The sequence below is a fragment of the Salmo salar genome, chromosome ssa21 (assembly GCF_905237065.1).
Source record: "Salmo salar chromosome ssa21, Ssal_v3.1, whole genome shotgun sequence".
Taxonomy (NCBI): domain Eukaryota; kingdom Metazoa; phylum Chordata; class Actinopteri; order Salmoniformes; family Salmonidae; genus Salmo; species Salmo salar.
In genome coordinates, this window is record NC_059462.1 from 20,170,087 (window position 1) to 20,186,783 (window position 16,697).

At 43.7% G+C, this 16,697-nt stretch overlaps 1 protein-coding gene across 9 annotated transcripts in view; it reads left to right on the forward strand.

Annotated features, from left to right (window-relative positions):
• Nucleotides 1-16,697, forward strand: part of tns1b (tensin 1b) — a 312,092-nt gene that overhangs the window by 112,361 nt on the left and 183,034 nt on the right. For all 9 annotated transcript variants that reach the window (XM_014164404.2, XM_014164411.2, XM_014164409.2 and 6 more), the window contains exon 2: nucleotides 4,827-4,941. In XM_014164404.2, coding sequence (XP_014019879.1) covers nucleotides 4,827-4,941 — 115 coding nt within the window. The remainder of the gene's footprint in view (nucleotides 1-4,826; nucleotides 4,942-16,697) is intronic.

The window sequence follows — 16,697 nt, forward strand, 5'->3', positions numbered from 1 at the left end:
TAGCGTCTCAGCAAGGGGTCTGTGTGTACACTGGCCTTGTCCCCTGGGGGTCCAATGATGCCTGTTTGAAGCCGTCTGCCTTTGTGTCAGTCTAGCAGAGAGAAAAGGGAGGTGACGGAAAGAGCCACGGTAGGACCAGGGGCATTTGCATGGTTGGCATCACTTTCAACTAAAATCCAGAGACCTCGTCTCTTGTGAATGTGAACGTACCCCCATGATTACCGTACACCCCCTCACCCCTCTCATCTCTTCCCCCCAAATCCATAGCGCCATGTATCCCAGAATCCCCCACTTTCCTCCCCGCTACAAACAATAAACAAACTCTGCGAGCAGCGGCGGCCCTCTTAATGAACGGAACCAATTAGGGTCGGGCCCCATGAAGGGAGCTCCCCTATATTGTTTTGTGTCGTTTATTTACATAGTATTTGGGGTAAACAATTGAGGCCAGGTCTCAGATGGGTGCGAAGCAGAGGAGAGCTTGTTTGTTTGGTTTCTAAAAGAGGATGAGCACTTATGGCTCCAGCCCAAATTGCTAATGGGAATTAAACCATGAGGTATTGTGCTGAGATCTGAGTGCCCCCCTCTCCTACATTCACCACCCAAAGGTGGGGAGACAAGTGACTGACATTGGAGGCCAGGCAGGAGGGATGAAGTATTTAAAAAGTGTTTTGCTGGACTCTCTTCCATTCTGTTGCACAGCCTGATGAATAGAGGGGGCGAGAACACTAGATGTCTGTTTTATTTGGGGGTCAGCTCCTCTCTGAGAGGGCCAAAGACGATGGGACTCCCTGGCCTGAATAGACTGAGATTGAGACATTTTTCCTGTCTGGCGTGTGTCCCTCACATTGTCTCCCTCTCTGTCTTCAGCGTGAAAGAAACTAAACTACACACTTATATTCCTGTAGTAGGCTGCAGAACCCATGTGCGGAGAGGGACTTTCAGGCAGTTTATTTGCTTTTCTGTAATGTATGTTCACATGGGAAAATTACATGTCAGATGGATTATGTGTAAATGTTTGAATAGATGTTACCCTGTGTATTCATGATAGCATAGTTGTTTTTGTTTACATTTTGTCTTGAGCTCTCTTCTTCTCATGAAGTGGGAACAGCTTACTGTACATCTCTTGTAATGAACCAAAACTACACTGTTGATGAGAACCCACATAGGAGATCCCAGGACCCATGTTTCTATAGTAACCCTGTCAACTGACTAACTAGGTGGCCAAGAGGTGTGTGTGTGCATACGTGAGTGTGCGGTTAGAAATTCAGCACCCACATTGTTTGGGAAATGTTTTTTATGTTTTATTTTATTTATTTATTTTATCCCGTTTTGTCCCCAATTTCATGGTATCCAATTGGTAATTACAGTCTTGTCTCATCACTGCAACTCCCGTATGGACTTGGGAGAGGCGAAGGTCGAGAGCCGTGCCTCTGAAACACAACCCAACCAGCCGCACTGCTTCTTGACACAATGCCCACTTAACCCGGAAGCCAGCCACACCAATGTGTCAGAAGAATTGAACCCAGAATCTCTAGTGGCACAGCTAGCACTGCGAGGCAATGCCTTAGACCACTGTGCCACTCGAGAGGCCGAGTCATTGTGGGTGTTGCCTGTAATCCATGGCTTCTGGTTGGAGTATGTACGTACAGTCACTGTGGGGATGACATCATCGATGTACTTATTGATGAAGCCAGTGACTGATGTGGTGTACTCCTCAATGCCATCGGAAGAATCCCAGAACATATTGCGGTCTGTGCTAGCAAAACAGTCATGTAGCTTAGCATCTGCTTCATCTGACCATGTTTTTATTGACTGAGTCACTGGTGCTTCCTGCTTTAGTTTTTGCTTGTAAGCAGGAATCAGGAGGATAGAATTATGGTCAGATTTGCCAAATGGAGGGCGATGGAGAGATTTGTGTGTGTGTGGAGTAAAGGTGGTCTAGAGTTGTTTTCCCTCTGTCATGGTCATTTGACTGATAGTTTGCTTCTGATTGGAGGGAGAACACACTATTCTTTGCCCGTCATGGGAATCAGACCTTGGGCTTTCTTGTAGGCTGCACAGACATCCATAAATCTACCTCTTTGCTAAGTGGGGGAGTTAACAAGGTAGACTGTTGGGGAAGAGAGGATGGTAGAGGGGAGGAAGAGATCGAGAGAGAAAGAAAGAGAGACTGACAGAGACAAAGAAAGTGTCAGACATCCAGAATTAACAAAAGAGAAAGTAACTTGAAATAGAGAGGGAGAGTGAAAGAGAGGTTCTAAGGGATCAAGACCAAAAGAGAAAGAGAATGTACTGTACAGTGCCTTCGGAAAGTATTCAGACCCCTTGACTTTTTCCACATTTTGTTACGTTACAGCCTTATTCTACAATGTATTAAATTGCTTTTTTCCCTCATCAATCTACACCCAATACCTCATAATGTCAAAGCAAAAACAGGTTTTTAGATTTTCTTTGCTAATTTATAAAAATAATCACCTCCCTGACCAAGGCCCTTCTCCCCCGATTGCTCAGTTTGGTTGGGCGGCCAGCTCTAGGCAGAGTCTTGGTGGTTCCAAATGTATTACTTTTAAGAATGATTGAGGCCACTGTATTCTTGGGGGATCTTCAATGCTGCAGATATTTTTTGCTACCCTTCCCCAGATCTGTGCCTCGACACAATCCTGTCTCAGAGCTATACGGACAATTCGTTCGACCTCATGGCTTAGTTTTTCTCTGACATGCACTGTCACCTGTGGGACCTTATATAGACATTTGTGTGCCTTTCCAAATCATGTCCAATCAATTGAATTGACCACAGGTGGATGCCAATGAAGTTGTAGAAACATCTCAAGGATGATCAATGGAAACAGGATGCACCTGAGCTCAATTTCGAGTCTCATGGCAAAGGGTCTGAATACTTATGTAAATAAGGTATTTATGTTTTGGATTTGAATACATTTGCAAACATTTCTAAAAACCTGTTTTCGCTTTATCATTATGAGATATTGTGTGTAGATTGCCAAGGATTTTTTTCAATTTAATCCATTTTAGAATAAGGCTCTAACATAACAAAATGTGGAAAAAGTCAACGTGTCTGAATACTTTCCAAAGGCACTGTGTATATAGAGAGAGGGTGGGAGAGCCAGCTAGAGTCAGCTGAAGTGCTTACCTCTAACCCTGGCCTTGCTGCATTCCATCCACTGACTCTTTGGGATTGATGGCCAAAGGAGGTACATAATGTCATTACTGGTACGGCTGCAGCGGCTGGTCTGGGATTTCTCTCTCGGTGGTTCACCACAGCTCCATTCCGTTCTCCTGCCATCTAAAATCCCTCTCTAAAGTTGCTCAATGTGCCAACCACATGGCCTTTTGAGCCCTGTCCAGCGAGCGCACACACACTGCCTTAATGGAAATTTGATGGATATTATAAAGCCATTCCGGCCTGCATTTCCTGCCTTGAAAAGCGTTCAGTAACCCTCATAAAGAATATGGTTAAGAATCAGGCAGCTGTGCATGCACACACACACACACACACACACACACACACACACACACACACACACACACACACACACACACACACACACTACACCATAAAAAAAATGGTGTAGGCTATAGAATCTGGTCTGTTATACATCTCTGCTTCCCCATAATGCATTGTGAGTTGACTCAGGTTTCTTTGTTATACATTCTTTCCTCCTTGTTTACGTGTTAGTCTTGATTCACTTTTTAGACAGGTGACGCATATGCAGAATATCTCCTTGTGTGGCCATGTGTGATTCTTTCACTTGTAAAGTACTTTTGTTATATTAGCTCAATATTGCTATGTTGGGCCCACAGACAGTGTGTTAGTGGGGCCCAATATCCCACCGAGCCGAAACCCAGAAAAGCCCAAAATGGGGACCAGCTGAGAAAATACACAGAGGAAGTGATGTCACCGGTCCAAATCCCCCAAAGTCGTCCATTACAGGGTGACGCTGAGACGCTGACCACAAAGAGGGAACATGACACAGGTTTCACAGCGAGCAGAGAGTTGCCACGGGAGATGGTTGTCCTTCACTTTGACATTTCTGTTAACCTGACCCCAACGCCAACGAGCTCAGTTTAGAAGGAAGACAGGAAAAAGGGAGAACAGTTGAGATGTAATTATAGGAGAAGGAAAACACATGCCGGCTGTAGACAGGGGGGTCCTTTCAGAGGAGGCTACACTATGGACTCTGTCAGATAGGAATTATCTCAGAGGGCTTGCATAACACACCTCCAGCAGCAGCCCCAGGAAAGGGCGGGGGGGAGGGAGGGGCATGGGGTGACGTGGTTGCTCTTGTTTCTCGGAGTAGAGAAAATGGGAACTGCTTCTTTGTAGAGGGCAGCTGAGGGTTTGTACACAGACGGAGTGTACCATTTCTACAGTTGTTGGGCCAAATGCTAACATTTCTGCACTTATGTGCAAATCTTCAGTCTATGATGGGATTCGGTGTGGTTCTGCGTGTTCATCTCAAGTTAGGGCAAATAAGACTTCTCCTACCACTGAAGTCAATTTGATTAATATTATGTTCATTATCTTCGCAAATGAAATAAGTATACTGTAGTTGACTATCCTTATAGATGCACAGCTTTTAATTTATACTGACAGACAATTTTTTTTATTCCTAGTTTGGTTGATTGTTCCATTTTCTTTGTCTGTGACAAAAGTCCAAATTACTTTGTCCACAAAAAACCCTTACCTATACCGTGGCTTACGCACAAATTGAACCCACAATCTTTGTATTGACACCACCATGCCCCGATCAACTGAGCCGTCTGCAATTGAACACTAACCCTCTCCTCTTTATCTGTTCCATTTGCAGCCTGAAGAGTTTGAGGCGCTTCACTCACACACCTTCCGGGCGAAGACATTCAAGAAAAGCAAGCACTGTGGGGTGTGCAAACAGACCGTCAGCCAGGAGGGGCTCATCTGCAGAGGTTAGTCCTTGCCTGAGTGTTACCATGGTAACCATGGTCATCTGGGGTCATCAAAGGGTCATTTGGGGTCTCCCAAGGTCACCGTTGTGGTCACTCTGAGTAATTACACTAAAGTAGCTCTGGGGATGTCAAGGGTTGGCAGGTTTTCAATTCACTCAATGATAGTTTGCTAATCAGGCTTTTAACAAATTTCATTGATTAGATTGATACAGGTAACTGACAAAATAAAGGAAACACTTGAGTAAATGAGGGATACAAAATATATTGAAAGCAGGTGCTTCCACACAGTTGTGGTTCCTGAGTTAATTAAGCAATTAAAACAGCCCATCATGCTAAGGGTCATGTATAAAAGTTGCCCATTATTTGGGCCACCATGGCTAGAAGAAGAGATCTCTATGACTTTGAAAAAGGGGTCTCAAAGGAGCATAGGGGGTTTAAAGGGTTGTGTGAGTCTCTCTCAGTCACTAGAGCTCAACCCAATTGAATAATTATGGGAAATTCTGGAGCGGCGTCTCAGAGTTTTCCACAACCATCACCAAAAGACCAAATTATGGAATTTCTTGTGCAAGAATGGTGTTGCATTCCTCCAATAAAGTTCCAGACACTTGTAGAATCTATGCCAAGGCTCATTGGAGCTGTTCTGGCGGCTCGTGGTGGCCCAACGCCCTATTAAGACACTTTATGTTGATGTTTCCTTTATTTTGTAGCTTGAAAATAGCTAGAAAATTGAGTGCTAGCTGGGTACTGAGGATTGAGAATTTGAAGTGGCTAAGTTTTTGTTTGAATTAGATATATACAATATAAAGAGACTATATAAGCAATATAATAATATATAGCTCTGTGAATCATCAACAGTGGATAGGCCTTTATCCACTGCGTTGGCAAACCTACAGGCTAGACAGTAGACACATTGGGCTTGGCTGGTCACTGCTACTTGGCTAGTGGACATGTCTGCATCTGCTGATAGTGCTGCATCGGGAAGCTGGCAGGTTGTTTGGTCTAGTATCCAGAAGGGAAAGATTTGGCTTGCCTATTTCCCTTCCTCCTGGCACGGTGTGGATATCTTATTCACAGTAAAGTGAAACAGAGGCATTCTCTTGGCTTAGTGTTTAACTCTGAGAGGACCTAGTAAACAATAAGCATGCATTTTGTTATTACCTTGTAGTTGTACTGTCCTCTTGGAAAGCAGACATTTTTACATAATCGTGTGGCTGGCTGCTCCCTACAAAAAAATACTACATTACTAGTAACTACATTATGTCCTTTTGAAAGATTGTTGTTTTTCTGGTAACTGTATTGTAGTCTCTTCCCATTATATTAACCATGATTTATTATCCTCCTGAAATGGGCGTCTCTTATATATATTTACAGTCCTCTATGCTGGGTCCTGTGGGTGTTCCAGCTGTCTGTCCCTGCTCTCCCAAAGGGATGTCCTGTTAGGGTAGCCAGAATGCATAGGATCAATAATTTCCCCATGGACCACAATCGCTTCACTATCACATGGGTCAACCTCTTAGCCACTTACTCTGTGTTTCTGTGTGTGCTACTTTTTTTGCTCTTATTGTGCATGTTTGTGCATACTTTTTCTTTGTGTGTGGTTGTAGTGAGCAAATGTGCATCTGGCCTTACTTGAAGCAAGAGCCCTTGACTCCTGCTGAGAGGCTTATCATGACACTTAAGCACAACTGTTCCAGAGAATGGCTCCCCTGTCAGTCAGCCTGTATAGATAGAATGTAAGAGAAGATAGCTCCCTGTCAGTCAGCCTGTATACTGTAGATAGATGGTAACAGAGGCTTAGGTATTGAGTTGTCTGCTGTATTGACTACAACATAGCTGGTTCCATAGAGGCAACTGAGTATGGTAGTGTGTGCGCGTGTGTCTGTGTGCACGTGTTTGTACGTAAGTCTGTGTTTTATGTCTATGCTTGCCTGTGTTTGTGAGAGAGAGTTTAAATACGTCTGTGTGTGTGTGTGTCGTGTCTGGTTGGAGCAGATTTACGAGGGCCAGCCAGTGGGCTCTCAGGAAAGTACAAAGTGAACAATAGAGGCCCACTCAGACAGCAACACACACACGAACACACTCCATACAAGGACACAGCCTGGAGTAGCCAGCACTGATGAATCACTGGAATTGGTCTTGTCTAAGGACGGAGTGAACAAATGTGTTCATAAATCTTCGAATAAGGATTCAGATAAGGAGTTCTCCTTTACTATTTTTAATGAGGTTTGCGAAATATTGGTTAATGTGGTTAATTTTCTTTAAAATTTAGCCTAACAGGGTGGAAATTTATGAGTGGGACATGCCGACTAACTACAACAATTTAGTCTTTATATTTATTTAGCTTTGCACCATTGTTTTCCCAGAAAATGATGATGACTTCCTGAATGAGGTGTCATTGTAGGAAGGGGTTGTTTTCTTAAATGGAGAATTACAAACTATATGTGATAACATCTACAATTCTGCGTATGCGACCAATATAGCTGTTGATTTGATTTGAAGTAACAGGTTGGAAAGTGATATCAGAGACACAGAAAAACTTAAATAAAATAATTATAAATACAATAATCATTAAAGAAATGTTAATGAGAGAGACTTTAAGTAGGACTATAAAATAATGAATACATATTAAGTATTTTATGGCTTATATTTCTTGTGGATGTTGATGAATAACACCTGGGGACAAAACACCCACATCCACTGAAAAAGTGTTGAAAATGCATAAAATGTCCTTTCAAGATGCATATTTTTGTGTTTTTAAGGTAAAGACATCAGACCTTATATTTAAAGCCTTTTGGAATCCACATTTTACACTAAATAAGAAGTGATATTTCCTGGGGACAGAAAAGGCACTGCTTGGTAGGAATGACCCAGATGGGGTTTCAGAGTTATTAGTACATCGGCGAGCACTCTGAGGTAATGTGAAGTCATGTTCAGATGTTCCACCCACCCCAACACCCCCTTTCCTTCCGTAACGCTGTTTACAAACACTCATCAGTCACATGGGTTCCCATTCATCATCCCAGCTCCACCACTTCCTCTCCTCTCGCCTGTTGCCAGGATACGTTGCTAGGCTCCATGACAATAGGAGTGTATCCTGGCTGGTGATGCAGGTATTTTCAGCATGTGTTTGTTTCCAGTCAAAAGACTAGACCCTTAGCCTGGTCCCAAATCTGTTTGTGCTGTCTTGCCAACTTCTATGGTCATTTTTTTACGGTAAAGTTGACAAGACAGCACAAATAGATGAGCACAATGCCACCAGACTGTCAGGGAAAAGTATGTCTGGAAGGCTAGCCTAGACTTCACTGACCGGATGGATGTGTTGACATGTTAGCCTACCATACTCACTGCTAATAGTGAGATTGCATGGATGTGAGTGTGTGCCGTCAGATCTCTACTGGACTCCCGACGTCGTGGGGTCGGTTTCAGTATCTGGTGGACTGAGAGGGGTATGGCCCAGAGGAACGGTGTTGGGTTCCGGTGGAGGACATTCTGGATCCCAACATCATCCGTGATTTCCACCTTCGCCGCCCTCGTCCTTGGGGCCATCCCTCTGGCCGGTGTCGTCCTGGGAGGTGTGTGTGTGTGTGTGTGTGTGTGTGTGTGTGTGTGTGTGTGTGTGTGTGTGTGTGTGTGTGTGTGTGTGTGTGTGTGTGTGTGTGTGTGTGTGTGTGTGTGTGTGTGTGTGGGGGGGGGTTACTGTATCACTGCCCGGGTGGATGTGTTGACATGTTAGCCTACCATACTCACTGCATGGATGTGTGTGTTAAAAAATGTATAATCCTTGATTTCAACGTATGAATGCATTGGAGATAACTGCTATGTGCTATACTGCATACAGTAGATGCATTTGGGTCAATTTGGATGCTAGCTAGTGGGACCTTCAGAAAGTATTCACGCCCCTTGATTTTTTTCACATTTTGTTGTTTTATAGCCTTTCAAAATTCAAAAGGCACTCGCACATCTGAGCAATCTTTTTTGCAGGTGCATGGCAACAGTTGAACAAGTAGAAGAAAAAAGAAACCGCACACTGCTCTTGATAGTATCACTGATCTTTAATAAGGTTACGTATTGGCCTCACGGCCTTCGTCAGAGCTTTTGTGAGTTATTTAAAGTTAGCACCCTTATGTAGACCTATCCCCACCCACATCCGTTCCACTCATCAAAAGGGTTTAGAGGCCAAGGAAAAAACTAATAAGTGCTACCAAATATAACAATATGGATTTCATAAATATTCGAATAAAGTGTGTAAATTAGACGTATTAAACACGTCTGTAAAACCACAATGAGGACACAGACCTGCAAGTTTTCATTAACATACAAAAGTTCTGATGAAGGCCGTGAGGCCGATACGTAAGCTTATTAAAGATCAGTGATACTATCAAGAGCAGTGTGCGGTTTCCTTTTTCCATCTAGTTGTTTTAAAGCCTGAATTCAAAATGGATTAAATATATTTTTCTCACCCATCTACACACAATACCCCATAATGACAAAGTGAAAACATGTTTTCAGATTTTTTTTTCAAATTTATTGTAAATGAAATACAGAAATATATCATTAACATAAGTATTAACACCCCTGAGTCAATACTTTGTAGAAGCACCTTTGGTAGCGATTACATCTGTGAGTCTTTCTGGATTGTGCATGTTTTGCCCGTTATACTTTTCAGAATTCTTCAAGCTCTGTCAAATTGGCTGTTGATTATTGCAGACAACAATTTTCTTTACGTCTTGCCATAGATTTTCAAGTATATTTAAGTCACAGCTGTAACTCGGCTACTCAGTAACATTCACTGTCTTCTTGGTAATCAACTCCAGTGTGGATTTGGCCTTGTGTTTTAGGTTATTGTCCTGCTGAGAGGTGAAATGCTGGTGAAATGCAAATAGTCTGGGTAGCCATTTGATTAGACGTTCAGGAGTCTTATGGCTTGGGGGTAGAAGCTGTTTAGAAGCCTCTTGGACCTAGATTCTTTTCGCTCCAGTACCACTTGCCGTGCGGTAGCAGAGAGAATAGTCTATGACTAGGGTGGCTGAAGTATTTAAACATGTTGGGGCCTTCCTCTGACACCGCCTGGTATAGAGGTCATGGATGGCAGGAAGCTTTGCCCCAGTGATGTACTGGGCTGTACGCACTACCCTCTGTAGTGCCTTGCGGTTGGAGCCCGAGCAAGTTGCCATACCAGGTAGTGATGCAACCAGTCAGGATGCTCTCGATGGTGCAGTTGTAGAACCTTTTGAGAATCTGAAGACCCATGCCAAATCTTTTCAGTCTTCTGCCCTCTTCACGACTGTCTTGGTGTGCTTGGACCATGTTAGTTTGTTGGTGATGTGGACTCCAAGGAACTTGAAGCTCTCAACCTTCTCCACTACAATCCCGTCGAAGAGAATGGGGGTGTGCTCGGTCCTCTTTTTCCTGTAGTCCACAATCATTTCCTTTGTCTTGATTATGTTGAGGTAGAGGTTGTTGTCCTGGCACCACACGGCCAGGTCTCTGACCTCGTCCCTATAGGCTGTCTTGTCATTGTCGGTGATTAGGCCTACCACTGTTGTGTCATCGGCAAACTTAATGATGGTGTTGGAGTCGTGCCTGGCTGTGTAGTCATGAGTGAACAGGGAGTACAGGAGGGGACTGAGCACGCACCCCTGAGGGGCCCCTGAGTTGAGGATCAGCGTGACGGGCCACCTAAGGGAGGCCCGTCAGGAAGTCCAGGATCCAGTTGCAGAGGGAGGTCTTTAGTAACAGGGTCCTTAGCTTATTGATGAGCATTGAGGGCACTATGGTGTGGAACGCTGAGCTGTAGTCAATGAATAGCATTCTCACATAGGTGTTCCTTTTGTCCAGGTGGGAAAGGGCAGGTTGGAGTGCAATAGAGATTGTATCATCTGTGGATCTGTTAGGGTGGTATTCAAATTGGTGTGGGACTAGGGTTTCTGGGACAATGGTGTTGATGTGAGCCATAACCAGCCTTTCAAAGCACTTCATGGCTACAGACGTGAGTGCTACGGGTCAGTAGTCATTTAGGCAGGTTACCTTAGTATTCTTGGGTACAAGGACTATGGTGGTCTGCTTAAAACATGTTGATATTACAGACTCGGACAGGGAGAAGTTGAAAATGTAAGTGAAGACACTTGCCAGTTGGTCAGCACATGCTCGGAGTAAACATCCTGGTAATCCGTCTGGCCCTGCAGCCTTGTAAATGTTGACCTGTTTAAAGGTCTTACTCACATTGGCTGCGGAGAGCGTGATCACGCAGTCTTCCGGAACAGCTGGTGCCCTCATGCATGTTTCAGTGTTATTTGCCTTGAAGCGAGCATAGAAGTAGTTTAGTCTGGTAGGCTCTTGTCACTGGGCAGCTCTCGACTGTGCTTCCCTTTGTAGTCTGTAATGGTTTGCAAGCCCTGCCACATCCGACGAGTGTCAGAGCTGGTGTAGTTCAATTCGATCTTAGTCCTACTTTGATGCTTTGCCTGTTTGATGGTTCACAGGGGGCGTAATGGGATTTCTTGTAAGCTTCTGGGTTAGAGTCCCGCTCCTCCAAAGTGGCAGCTCTAGCCTTTAGCTCAATGCGGATGTTGCCTGTAATCCATGGCTTCTGGTTGGAGTATGTACGTACGGTCACTGTGGGGGACGACATCATCGATGCACATATTGATGAAGCCAATGACTGATGTGGTGTACTCCTCAATGCCATCGGATCAATCCCGGAACATATTCCAGTCTGTGCTAGTAAAACAGTCCTGTAGCTTAGCATCTGCTTCATCTGACCACGCTTTTATTGATCGAGTCACTGGTGCTTCCTGCTTGTAAGCAGTAATCAGGGGGATAGAATTATGGTCAGATTTTCCAAATGGAGTGCGACAAAGAGCTTTGTATGCGTCTCTGTGTGTGGAGTAAAGGTGGTCCAGAGTTTTTTTCCCTCTGGTTGCACATTTAACATGATGATAGAAATTTGGTTAGACAATTTAAGTTTCCATGCGTTAAAGTCCCCGGCCACTAGGAGCTAGGAGCATTTGCCTGTTTGCTTATGGCGGAATACAGCTCATTAAGTGCGGTCTTAGAACCAGTCTCAGTCTGTGGTTGTATGTAGACAGCTACGAAAAATACAGATGAAAACTCTCTAGGTAGATAGTGTGGTCTACAGCTTATCATGAGATACTCTACCTCAGGCGAGCTAAACCTCGAGACTTCCTTAGATATTGTGCACCAGCTGTTATTTACAAAAATACATAGTCCGCCGCCCCTTGTCTTACCAGATGCCGTTGGAAGGCAGTGAGGGTTTATTCGATCGCCTGCAAATTCTCAGAAGGCACCCCGCCCTCCAGCCCCTTTTTCTCCACCTTCTCTTCACGCAAATGACGGGCATCTGTGCCTGTTCTCGGGAAAGCAGTATGTCATTCACATCGGCTCGTCAGACAAGTTAAAGGAAAAAAGGATTCTGCTAGTTCGTTGTGAGTAATCACAGTTCTGATGTCCAGACGTTATTTTCGGGTCATAAGAGACGGTAGCAGCAACATTATGTACAAAATACGTAAAAAACAAGTTACAAACAATGCAAAGAAACAAACAAAAAAACATAATTGAGTAGGAACACGTAAAACGTCAGCCTTCTTCTCCGGCGCCATCTGTGAGAGTGGATTCTTGCCCCTCACTAGAATAAAAACTAAATACAGGCACATACTGTGTGTGGAAAATTATTTCAGACAGAGACTCTCTCCAATACAACCCAACATTGCAGAGTTATGTGCATCCTTTCAAGCACACCCTTCTCATTAACCTGTGGTGAGTTATTCACAATTTCCAATGAACAAATTAGGTTTTATATGTATGAAGGTTAAATAAAGAGCAAAATGATTGATTATTATTATATTATTATGTGTGCCCTGGTCCTATAAGAGCTCTTTGTCACTTCCTACGAGCCAGGTTGTGGCAAAAACTCACACTCATTCTTATGTTTAATAAATGTATCGTATAGTGTGTGTGTGGCAGGCTTAACCTCTTGGGGCTAGGTGGGACGCTAGCGTGCCACCCGTGGTGCACTCCATCAACAGCAGGTGCATTTCAAGAGCGGCAAATTTGAATCCAAATAAATGTCAAAATTCAAATTTTTCAAAAATACAACTATGTTACACCATTTGAAAGATAAACATCTCCTTAATCTAACCACGTTTTACGATTTCAAAAAGGTTTTACGGCGAAAGCATAAATTTAGAGTATGTTAGGACAGTACATTTACAAGAGTTGTGTGTAATGTTTTGTCAAGTCAAAGACAGGGTCACCAAAACCATAAAACCAGCTAAAATGATACACTAACCTTTTACAATCTCCATCAGATGACACTCCTAGGACATTATGTTAGACAATGCATGCATTTTTAGTTCTATCAAGTTCATATTTATATACAAAAACAGCGTTTTACTATGGCATTGATGTTGAGGAAATCGTTTCCCTCCAATAACCGGCAGTCAAGTCAGCGTCACAAATTAAATAATTAAAATTAGAAAACATTGGTAAAATATTATATTGTCATTTAAAGAATTATAGATTTACATCTTTTGAACGCAATCAACTTGCCAGATTTAAAAATAACCTTACTGGGAAATCACACTTTGCAATAATCTGAGCACTGTGCCCAGAAAAATACGCGTTGCGATACAGACTAGACGTCATGTTGGGGAGATCTAAAATCGAAAATACTATGTAAATAATCCATTACCTTTGATTCTCTTCATCAGATGTCACTTCCAGGTATCACAGGTCCATAACGAATGTAGTTTTGTTCAAAAAAGCTCATCATTTATGTCCAAAAATCTCCGTCTCGTTAGCACATGATGTAAGCCAGCCGGACTTCTCGTCATGAACGAGGGGAAAAAATATATTTCCGTTCGTTCAAACATGTCAAACGTTGTATAGCATAAATCATTAGGGCCTTTTTTAACCAGAACATGAATAATATTCAAGGTGGACGAATGCATAGTCTTTTATAACGTATTGGAACGAGGGTACCCAACATGAAGTAGCGCGCCAGGTGTCTAATGGGACATCACCGTTCCATGGCTCTTGTTCGGTCAGATCTCCCTCCAGAAGACTCAAAACACTTTGTAAAGGCTGGTGACATCTAGTGGAAGCAATAGGAAGTGCCAAAATATTCCTAAACCCCTGTGTTTTTCAATGGGATAGGTTTAAAGTCAATACAACACATCAGGTATCCACTTCCTGTCAGAAAATGTCTCAGGGTTTTGCCTGCCAAATGAGTTCTGTTATACTCACAGACACCATTCAAACAGTTTTGGAAACTTTAGAGTGTTTTCTATCCATATATAATAAGTATATGCATATTCTAGTTACTGGGTAGGATTAGTAACCAGATTAAATCGGGTACATTTTTTTTATCCAGACGTGCAAATGCTGCCCCCTAGACCCAACAGGTTAAAATGATGGCAAAAAACAACATTTGAGAGTCCACTGACCCTGGTGCTAGAGGGGGTAAACAGCTGGAGGTTGAATGTTTGAAGGGGTACAGGACTATAAAAAGTTTGGGATTCACTGCTCTAAGGGATATTCAATGACCCGCCTAACTGCGCTCCTTAACACCCACCAGCTAAACTCGGAAGCCAGCCACACCAATGTGTCGGAGGAAGCACCATTCAACATGCGACCGGGGTCAGCCTGCAGGCACTCGGCCCGCCACAAGGAGTCGCTCAAGGCCAATTGTGCGCCGTCCCATGGGACTCTCGGCCATAGCCGGTTGTGGCACAGCCCGGGAATGAACCCAGGTCTGTAGTAACGCCTTAGACCTCTGCGTCACTCGGGAGGCCCGAAATATGTATTTCTAAGTGAAACGCTGATTAAGTTTGGTGAAAAGTGACTGTATGATTTTGTGTGTTATAATCAGTCAATTGAAAATGTGTTTAGAATTTAGAAACAACTGCCTTTTTGATGATCTGTTTTGAGTTTTGTACAAACTTGTGAAAATTGCACCAAAGCGATTAAAAAAAAACTGTAGCGTGTTTAAACATTACTCGTTTCTCTATATAAATAGGCTGTGCTATGGTTTCATTAGTATCTTCTCATTGTCTGTGGCAGTACATCATGTTTGTCTTATTCAGTAAGACATTTTCCAGAGCTAGGAACTTTAACATTCTATGCACCCCCCTGTTTCACTTCGTTTTTCTGGTTAGAGGTTAGAACTCAGGTTTTCATCTGGTGTAACACAAGTGCAGGCACTGACACACAACCCCATGTGTACACTCACTCTTGTGCTTCTCTATTGTATAAATATATGCAGGGGTACATACAGTACATCCAAGTATTTACTTAAACATGAGCATGCACGTACAGTATACAAACATTGAAACATCTGGCGTGCAAAAACATGAGAACATACTGTACACACTACAATAAATCTTGACATAAACACTGAAGACCTACGCACATGCATACACGCACACACACACAGACACGTAGATAAACAAAACACACATGCACACACCCACACACACTCAGACACACCTCCCCACCACATGAGGTTGGTGGCAACTTAATTGGGGAGGACAGACTCGTGGTAATGGCAGGAGTGGAATCAGTGGAATGGTATCAAATACATCAAACACATGGTTTCCATTCCATAAGTTCTGTACCAGCCATTATTATGAGCCGTTCTCCCTTCAGCAGCCTCCACTGCACTCAAAACACACACAAACACACACACACACACACACACACACACACACACACACACACACACACACACACACACACACACACACACACACACACACACACACACACACAATTTCTTCATTTCTCTTACTCTAACATGTTTAGCCACCACTTGCTGAATGAATGAATGAATCAAATTCATTTATAAAGCCCTTTTTACATCAGCCGATGTCACAAAGTGCTATACAGAAACTCAGCCTAAAACCCCAAACAGCAAGCAATGCAGATGTAGAAGCACATTTTTCCTTTCTAGGAAAAACTCCCTAGAAAGGAAGGAACCTAGGAAGAAACCTAGAAAGGAACCAGGCTCTGAGGGGTGGCCAGTCCTCCTCTGGCTGTGCCGGGTGGAGATTATAACAGTACAATATTCATAGATGACCAGCAGGGTCAAAAAGTAATAATCACAGTGGTTGTAGAGGGTGCAACAGGTCAGCACCTCAGGAGTAAATGTCAGTTGGTTTTTCATAGCCGATCATTCAGAGTTAGAGGCAGGAGAGAGAGAGAGAGAGAGAGAGAGAGAGAGAGAGAGAGAGAGAGAAAATTGAAATTCACACAGGACACCGGATAAGACAGGAGAAATACTCCAGATATAACAGACTGACCCTAGCGTCCCGACACATTAACTATTGCAGCATAATTACCTGGAGGCTGAGACAGGAGGGGTCAGGAGACACTGTGGCCCCGTCCGACTATACCCCCGGACTGGGCCAACCAGGCAGGATGTAACCCCACCCTCTTTGCCAAAGCACAGCCCCCACACCACTAGAGGGTATCTTCAACCACCAACTTACTACCCTGAGACAAGGCTAAGTATAGCCCACGAAGATCTCCCCCACGGCACGAACCCGAGGGGGGCGCCAACCCGAACAGGAAGATCATGTCAGAGACTCAACCCACTCAACTGACGCACCCTTCCTAGCGACGGCATGAAAGAGCACCAGTAAGCCAGTGACTCAGCCCCCGTAATAGGGTTAGAGGCAGAGAATCCCAGTGGAGAGAGGGGAACCGGCCAGGCAGAGACAGCAAGGGTGGTTCATTGC